The sequence below is a fragment of the Antedon mediterranea genome, chromosome 4, assembly GCF_964355755.1.
Source record: "Antedon mediterranea chromosome 4, ecAntMedi1.1, whole genome shotgun sequence".
Classification (NCBI taxonomy): domain Eukaryota; kingdom Metazoa; phylum Echinodermata; class Crinoidea; order Comatulida; family Antedonidae; genus Antedon; species Antedon mediterranea.
Genome location: NC_092673.1, coordinates 15,529,061 through 15,538,292, shown reverse-complemented (window position 1 = coordinate 15,538,292; position 9,232 = coordinate 15,529,061). Strand labels below are relative to the sequence as shown.

Genomic DNA, 9,232 nt, shown 5'->3' with positions numbered 1-9,232 from the left:
ATGAAAAGTTTGAGACCATTTCCATGGTATAGTTACTATTATACAATTTCAGAAGTCAAAATAACCTATATTTTATTGTTGTTCGATAATGATATACTGTAAATACATTTGAATTTCATATTGTTCCGGTGTTTGCAATTTTTTTGTGACTAGACTGAGGATTTTTTCATGATTCTCTAAAACTATTTATTAGAAAATGTTATTGTAGAGTGGTGCGGCCTGGTGATTGGTTACTAGTTATACTTACGTCACACACACTGTCAACAGTATGGCTGCTCTCTGCGCGCTAGCTCTAAAAAAAACAACAATTACGCCACCTATCATCAAGTTAGTTAGCAAAAAATAGGCAAAGCATGTTGTTATGAATTGAATTGATGATTGGGGATCGACTGTGTGTGTGTACTCTAAATAAGTCTAGCGTAGGCCTAGGTATTTATTCAAATGAGTGTATATTAGGACAGGTTACATTATTAGGGCCTTCATATATGCTATAGCCTAGTTCTAGCAGTACTGGAGCTAGCCTAGGCCTAGCTAGGGCCTAGCTAGGCCGGTGTCTGATCATTTCGGCCGCCAGTCATTTCTCGGCCGCCGGTTATGGAATTGCAAAGTTCATGCAACGCCAAAAAGGACAAAATATAATAATAATAATAATAATATATAACTATACTAGCCTGGTTATGCCTAAAAACGGCCTACCCTCCTGGTCCTCTAGTAGGCTAGGCCCAGCAGGGGGCCTAGCTAGGTAGGCTATATTAATTTATTATTTACACTACAATAATTATACTGTAGACTAGCCTAGTAGTAGCCTATTAATAATAGGCCTATATGTATGTATTTTTTAATTCTGCTATTTTATTATCAAACAATATGCGCGCATGTAGGCTACTCAAAGGAACTTTAAAAATGCGCGTATATGAACACATGAGATGGGAAGATTAGACCCATGAGAATAAAAAATGTATTTTTGTGTAATGTTTATTGTTTAATTTTGCTGACTTATTACTCGGACAGTCGGACTGTGTCATACCTAACACACACACGTCACACACACAGCTACTACTACTAGAATAGACATGGGTTTAGAGACTAATAATTAGGCCTAATAGTATTAATAGAAACTATAATTTTAACACGTAATTCTTTAGTAATAAATTATATTAAAAACACCATAAACTAAAGGCTGATTATTTCGACAATCCACACAAAACGCCGCTATTCTTTTATGAAATCGCACGCGGGAGCGGCGGCAACCACAGCGGAGATTAGGCCTAGAATCGTACCGCACTTGTGTAATCACTTCTTGTTGCGATACGCTTGGGTGCACACGGAACAAGAAAATTTAACTGATGAATTATTCATGTTTATTTTGTGACGTTTCATGAGGGGGTCCCCAACTTATGTACGAAAAAAAAAATCGCGGGCGGGGGGGGGGGGGGGGATGTCTCGAAAATAGAAAAAAAAACTTCTCAACATCTTAGGGTTAGGCCTAGTCTAATTACCGAAAACAAAAAAATTTAAAAAAAATCAAAATACCAAAGACAACAATATGTTTACAGATTCTGTAAGTAAATGTATGGTGTTATCATTGAGTTTGTATGCTTTTTAGTTGTATGTTGTAAACACTACCATTTCATAGGGTCTTCCTTGGCTTTTGCGTCTTCTCTCTGTCATGGTCTTAGCTTTAGAAACACTAATTAGTAGAGGGCGACATTAAAAAAAATTATACAATGAAAGCTTCTCAATCTTTAGTTTTTCTCAACAAAATGATGCCAGGATCCCAATCGGATTTTACCAAAATAACAGGATTTTAACGTGATGAACTTTCATGAAATTAGGCCAGGAACCTGTTCGTTTACTTCAAGATTCCACCATGAGGATTCTGATATACAGTACTGTCTATATGTATATTGTTATGTTTTTGGTTGGAACCCTTAATTTTCATGGTTTGTAAAAAATAATTAAATTAAATTGTACTGTAAAATGTTCTAGATATAGAAAAGAAGAAAGAATAACATCAAAGTAGAAAGTTTGTTTTAATACAGTGAGTGTGATAAACAAATACAGTTACCGGATGTTGGGAGGTTTTTGTTGGGGTCTCTGTTTTCGAAACACCCGTAGGACTAGGTCTAGTCAATAAAGTGATAAAGATCTTATTGTTTAACACAGATACTGATGAGATAAGACATGGCCAGTAGTGGATACCATGAAGGTGACTGGTATAAATCATCTAAAGATATACAAGGAATTTTGCTGGACATCTCAGGTGTTCTGTACAATAGCTCTGATGATGGTGGTGTAGCAATACCAGGCTCCGTGCAAGCTGTCAACAGGTGAGCACTAAAGGCCATAGGAAACTTTAAAATTGTCATCACATGTGTGCGAATTTGCCCCAGCATCTAAATCAAATAAAGAAATGTTTACCAAAATCACCGACATTTTGAGACAAAAACCATTGTATTTTCTCTCTGGCCTTACAATACAAAGTTACTGCACACTATTTCCTTTGGGGCTAAAGCCCATCAACAAATTAAAATCAATCAATCTCTTTATTCATAAAAACCAATACCATACACATCAATAAAAAGTGTATGGTAATCATCACAAGTATAAATATAAGAATAAATTTAAGGTAGATGAAAGGATTGTGATAGCAGGCCCACTAAGTATCCATTAAAATAATAAATAAACAAAGACTCATAAAAAAAGATGTATAATATTGAATTAATTCAATTAATTAATTAAAATCTAAAGTTAGACCATGATAGCATCAATAGAATTTACTATTTCAGGCACCTCAGCCCATAGTTTTACCAAGACTCCAGCAAATATTTTCATGTGCTAGAATCAATCCAGCGCGTTAGTGCATTCTTCTCATTTTAATTTTCAAACACATAGTTTACTGCACATTGTTTGGAAATTTAATAGAACATCAAGAATTATAAAGAAACATGCATTTGTTATTTATTTCTGTTGAAGGTTGAAGTCGGCAGGTCTTAAAGTACGATTCTGCACAAACGAGACACTTTGCACTCGTCAAGTTCTTGTTACGAAGCTGACTAAACTTGGTTTTGACATCAAAATGGAAGAAGTGTTCTCACCAATCCCAGCAGTTTGTCATGTTCTACGCCAACAAAATCTTATACCTCATTTACTTGTACATACAGGTGCAATATTTTGTGAAGAGCTGTTATTTCTTTTAAATAAACCATTTAAATAGTTGGTTGTTGAGTAGCTTGCCAATATGGACTTTACGAAACATGGCAGTTAGGGGAAGACGACGAATATCCTGTGTTCGCTAGAGTGTAAAATCATATACAGTCAACGTAGTCATTCTATTATAATATAAATCATACTGTAAATTATAGAAACAGTGCTCATAATCGCGTCGAGCATAGCTCCTTGGCGAAAGTTTCGTATTTTTGAGTTGTATGAAAGAATGTCTCTAACGGGATTCGAACCTGCAACCTCTCGCTTACCAGAGTATCATACCACTAGACCACAGAGCCATATATGGTATTTTCACAGATTTTTACCCACCAGATACATTCTCTCATTCTATTATTATTATCATTCAATTAGTTAGGCACATACCCTTGCACGAAGACGACGACTGGCAGCATCTCTCTCCCTCCCCTGTCTCGCGGCGCGGGGCCATTCTGAATATTATTTAGAGTTTTGCAAATTTCACATTTAAGTGTAATTTAACACTATATTTAAGGTTATATATACATTATTTCTAGTTGTTCTCTGTAAATGGGAAAATGACAATGTTATCGTCCTCAAAAAGTTAAGACGATGGAATTTCAGGTTAAGCTCCACCCACTTTGTTAAAGCTCATGCATATATTCATGAGCATCGTCCTGTGGCTTTCTGTCATGTTTCGTAAAGTCCCTAATGTCATTATGGTAGCCCAAATTGTGTCTGAAAGTCTCTGGTAATCATCACTGTTCAAAAAAGCCAATGGCAGTTGGATTTATTAATAATTGAAATAAAATAAATAAAACTATATTCTTTTTACATTAGATGCTTTGCCTGATTTTGGAGATTTAGCATCATCAAAGGCCAGCCCTACATGTGTAGTTATAGGTGATTGTGCGTCACAATTTACATATGACAATTTAAACAATGCATTTCGAGTGTTGATCAACATGGAAAAACCAGCTCTCATTGCATTGGGTAGGGGGTAAGTTAGTTTCCTTGATCATCACTGATTATTACGTTAGTACGTAATTTTTAAGTTATCATCCTGAATTTTGTGGGTGTTATACTTACAGAACATGCATTGATTTTCAGAAAACAAATCATGCTTATTATATTAAAATCTGACTTACCTATATCTTTCATACGAGATATTAAATAACACGCCCTCTGTATTCTTTTAACATGAATCAAAAAATAAAGTAGTGAGCCCTCTCCAAATAATGTTTTCCCGGATATATTTTGCCAAGTACTTCACTCAGTTTTTTCCGAGTGCTTTCATTTCACTGTTACCGATGTACTGTATTGCAATTTGTAGCGTTATATATAAGAATGATAAAAAATCATCTTGCACAACAACAACGGTGCTTAGAACATTTTATTTGATGTCGAACGACATCCAATATTTATAATTCTTTCTAATTGTTGAATCCCTCTAGTTTCTAACCTTCCCATTTTTCAGCCTAACAATTGTATAGATATTTATTTCAATCAATCAGAAAATCAAACTACATTTCAATGAAAATTTGTGTGTTTTGTTTCCTTTTTTTTTCAAATTAAAGAAAATATTACAAAGATGGTGGACAATTAAATCTAGATGTTGGATCTTTTATGAAAGTTCTTGAGGTAGGCCTACCACATCTCTTTTTGTAGTTAATTTTAAATTGGTTTGTTAAAAAAAAAATAAGAAAACCATTTATTAAATGTTCATTTATTCATTTGTTGCGTGTATATTTTGGTTTACAAATCGCACCTAATGTATTCTGAGAGTAAAATATCGGTAGTTGACGAATCTGCACATTTCATCACCAAAACAATGATATCAAGAAAATCGCAAGTCAAGCATCTTCAACTTCATTATAAAAAGTAGGCTAGCCTATGTATATCCAGTCTGTTGTTTGTGATACGATTTGATTGATTGAATTATTTTAAAATATACCTTGTTTTAATTTATGATATTTAAAACTACCCATACTTCTTCTCTTGCAGTATGCTTGTGGTTGCCAGGCTACAGTAGTTGGAAAACCAGCAGAATCATTTTTTATGGCAGCTCTAAATGACATGGGAGTTCCACCAGATAAGGTAGGTTTTAACTTGACATGTGACAAAACGTGTAATGCTGTGACATTTATGTCCATATATGGGCACATCACATTTGACATGGGAGTTCCACCAGATAAGGTAGGTTTTAACTTGACATGTGACAAAACGTGTAATGCTGTGACATTTATGTCCATATATGGGCACATCACATTTGTTGTCACATAAAGTTTGATGTGTATACAGAGCTTTATATTTATTGTTTAGGCAGTAATGATCGGTGATGATATTGTCAATGACATTGGAGGTGCACAGGCTTGTGGGATACGTGGCCTTCAAGTAAGAACAGGAAAATACAGGTATATAATTTCACCAAATGGCGCATTAATAGAGAGGTTTCGCAATCTTACGAATACGAAAACGGATACGTCACGCACACGTATTCGTTTTCGTAAGCCAGTAAAAATCTGTATCGCATGGCAACGAAATATTGAGGTCGCCGTCCAAAATATGACTGCGGTAAATTTGAGCGAAGTGCAGGTACGTGTTGCTTAGTGCTAGCATAACATCAAAGCGAGTGAGGACTTTAAAAACTGCTATTTATCAAAATTGACCTGGCATTTTAGTAAATTACTTTAGTAAATTACTTTCAATAAATCTATAATTATATTATAATCATGAATCATTCCTGATTCAAATGCAAAATGTGCAAAATAGATTAAAAACTATACTCGTTTTGTAGTTACGAATATGACTGGTGATATTCGTCAATACGCTTTACGAATATGAAATGGGGATCAGCTCAAAAGTTTCACAAATGTGTGACGTTTTCGTTATCGTATTCATTCGACATCATTTTGACGTTTAAGATCACCTAATCAAATTTCGTACAATGTGATCTTTTAAGATCACCTACTGTACAACGAGCAACTCTGGTGTTTGTACAGAAAGTACTGTACAATAAATTGTATAGATAACATCAACTATCAAAATAACAATCTGTATGGTATTGTAAATATGAATAATGTTTTGATGGGAGAAAGTGGATGTGGTATTTATGAAGTGAAGACCAATATGTTAAAAAGAAATTGCGTGAAGTTTTTTATTTTGTGAAATTTTTTTTTTTTTAAGGCCATCAGATGAGCAGCATCCTGAAGTTAGACCAGCTGGATATGTAGATAACCTAGCAGATGCTGTTGATCTATTATTAAGTAATAGATGAAATCAAGTTTGGTGACTGGAAGAATTGGTGTTGCTCTGACAAAGTCTTTTAAATTGAATTTGCTTCAGACTAACAATAACTTGAAAGTCTTCTGCTTATGTTTGTGTCAGACACAAATAGTCACTGACTATGGGAGATCAATTTATATAACCGACACAGACACAGACTAATTTCTCAACGGTACTTTATTTACACTATATACACAGAGAATGATTAAGTTGTATCTATCAGTTCAAGTTATTTCCAAATTTTTATCGTGATTGTGAATGTAAAATCAGTAATACAGAATATACATGACTATTTAAGGAACAGTCGAGGGGGTGATACCAATTCTATAAAATGAGGCAATTAATTAGAAGTTGAAGGTCTATAGTCTACATTAGTTACAGTAAGTATGGTCAACCACATGAGTTCCAGGAAAGTGAGTGACCTGCTACATATAAAAACATTGCAATGATTGGTATGTACCAGTTTAGTTTATGTAAATAAAACTTAATAAAAAGATGATTTTGTAGTATGGAACTTTAGATTATAATAATAAAAACATAAATAATTAACCAAGCTATACTGTATTTGTTTAAATTATGCACTTGTCAATTGTATGACGCACTATACGACCCTCAATACCTTAGGTATACATGACGCACACCTGTATAAAAAAAAAGTGAATTTACCTTTACGTGACAATGACGTACCCATTTTTTAATTAATGACGCACACACTCCTTTTTTAGTAAAGTGATTGTTTGACAATGACGCACCATTGTTCATTGAGGTGACGTACCATTCAGGTTTCTTGGCGCACTCCTGTGTCAAAGTATTTGTAAATAACGCACCATTGGTGCACCTCTCCCACATAGTGTGTCATACAACTGACAAGTACATTACCATCTCCTTTGTAGATTGCCCCAAATCAAAAGTTCTATATAGTGTTATTTATCATGGCTTGTGTTTCAGTAGGTTAACCATATATATATATAGCGATATTAATACATATTTTGGAATAGTTTTTTGCTATTTCAAGCGCACATCCTTGAGTCTTGGAACTACTTGTTCGAGGAAGAATATCTCCGACATTCTGACTCTGAGAGATTTAGAAAAACGAGTGCAGAAAGCGTCTACTTCTAAGATGTGAACAGTGACGTTACTAAATTCCACATAATTATATATACATAGATGCCTTCTCAGTCAATGCTATCACCACATCCTTTTAAATATTTCTCAAAATACATAAGCCTATCAATTATGAGGATACTACTTGCACAAACATTTCTTGAATTTCTTGTGCACGCACTCCTTAAAGTCGTTATATTTGAAAGTGTATATTATTGGATTGATACAACTATTAACCATCGTCAGGCCTGTTGTAATAATAAAAATCAGTTCAAAGTCAAAGGCTTCTACGTTTCCTTCAGATATTACAAAAATTAGGACCAGCACTCTGTTAGGTGTCCAGCAGACGACGTATGTGAAACAAACTATTGCCATTGTTTTAATGATATTCAGTCGTCTGGACACAACAGCTGCGCTAACTAAGGACGAGTCCTCTCCCACTCGATTTTTTAAAGTGCGAAAAATCTTGAAGTAAACAAAGAAAATAACAGAGATAGGTATAATTAACATCGAAGTGAAAATTAAAATACCATAAAATTTCTGATATGTCAAGCTAGGCCAATTTGTATAGCACGCTTGCTCGTCAATTCTGTGTATCAATAACCACAAGAGAAGCACTACAAAAGCTGTTATCCACGGTATTGACACAAGAAACACCTTTGATTTGATCTTTTCCTTGAATATATTGTATTTTAATGGATACATAACAGCGAAGTAACGGTCAAAGGTCAGTACAAGAAGATTATATGTCGATGAGTGCAAAAATGCCCAGAAAAGATAGCCGCTTGACCAGATCTTGCAGACTAACTCGGCTAGAACATTTGATTGTTTAGGTAAATTCTCTCCTTTCTCCAAATTAAAAGCAATTGCTGATAAAGATGTTAAGAAATCAATTGCACTCTGATTGAGAATTAGAAGGTTTGTTGCAGTAAATTTTTTTTGGAGATTAAGTAGAATATATATTGCAAAACCATTTGTTAAGCACCCGATACAACCAACTGTCATAATCATTGCTTCAACTACATCCATGGCTCTGTCTTCTGAATCAGTGAGACCAATAGTATTCACATCTTCTTAATAATATTAAATCGGGAATATATTATTAAAAATCCACTGTACTATAACTGGATGGCTTTCAACTTAGTATTGGTAAAAAGATCATTGCACACATGGTGTTTCATATAACACTGTATATACACTGTATTCAAAGTACTGTACAAGTAAAAAACAAGTTGAGAACTTCAAACCTTGACTAAAAGAGATCGGTTGTTTTAGTCGTCACCGATCTGTTGATTATTGCCAGAATTCTAGACATTGCTAAACTCTGTAGTTTTATTTCTAGATTAACGTATTTGATGACATCTCAATTTGTTTTCAGTTACGTGTGAACCAATTATATTCAGTAGGGAAACTTTAATCAAGGAATAAGAGCGAGGAGAGCCATAGGTGGTGCACACTTAGTCAGATAATCACATTAAGCAGACGTTGTTCTGTTGCTACATAATTAATTTGAACAGAGATTAATAAAATTATGATAAAATATATATGTAACTAATACTTGATGGCAATTTGTTGGTATTAAAAGATAACTTAATTGAAATCAAATCAATCTTCTGATTCAATAAGTAAGGAATAGGTAGTGTACTCTATGGCATTTTAT

At 34.2% G+C, this 9,232-nt stretch overlaps 2 protein-coding genes across 3 annotated transcripts; one reads left to right on the top strand and one right to left on the bottom strand.

Moving 5' to 3' along the window:
- The first annotated feature begins 329 nt into the window (after positions 1–329).
- LOC140048033 (phospholysine phosphohistidine inorganic pyrophosphate phosphatase-like) lies at positions 330–7,012 on the top strand. Of its 2 annotated transcripts, XM_072093041.1 has the most exons (9): positions 340–429; positions 1,750–1,943; positions 2,167–2,330; positions 2,977–3,164; positions 4,024–4,183; positions 4,761–4,824; positions 5,188–5,280; positions 5,506–5,597; positions 6,370–7,012. In XM_072093041.1, the coding sequence occupies exons 3-9, from the start codon at positions 2,185–2,187 to the stop codon at positions 6,458–6,460; spliced, it is 834 nt and encodes a 277-aa protein (XP_071949142.1). In that variant the 5' UTR covers positions 340–429; positions 1,750–1,943; positions 2,167–2,184; the 3' UTR covers positions 6,461–7,012. The 2 variants fall into 2 exon arrangements, with proteins under 2 accessions (XP_071949141.1, XP_071949142.1); XM_072093040.1 differs by lacking the exon at positions 1,750–1,943 and having other exon boundaries at positions 330–429.
- A 676-nt stretch (positions 7,013–7,688) lies between these two features.
- LOC140046767 (kappa-type opioid receptor-like) lies at positions 7,689–9,151 on the bottom strand. Its single transcript, XM_072091489.1, has one exon. It carries the CDS (start codon positions 8,599–8,601, stop codon positions 7,714–7,716), a length of 888 nt encoding a protein of 295 aa, XP_071947590.1. The 5' UTR covers positions 8,602–9,151; the 3' UTR covers positions 7,689–7,713.
- Between the last annotated feature and the right edge of the window lie 81 nt (positions 9,152–9,232).

Excerpts from the sequence above, each read along its gene's own strand:
- LOC140048033 (XM_072093040.1), top strand. The coding sequence starts at position 2,185 with ATGGCCAGTAGTGGATACCATGAAGGTGACTGGTATAAATCATCTAAA. Across the intron at positions 4,825-5,187 it reads CTTTTATGAAAGTTCTTGAG|TATGCTTGTGGTTGCCAGGC; the intron begins GTAGGCCTACCA and ends CTTCTCTTGCAG. Across the intron at positions 5,281-5,505 it reads TGGGAGTTCCACCAGATAAG|GCAGTAATGATCGGTGATGA; the intron begins GTAGGTTTTAAC and ends TTTATTGTTTAG.
- LOC140046767 (XM_072091489.1), bottom strand. The coding sequence starts at position 8,601 with ATGGATGTAGTTGAAGCAATGATTATGACAGTTGGTTGTATCGGGTGC.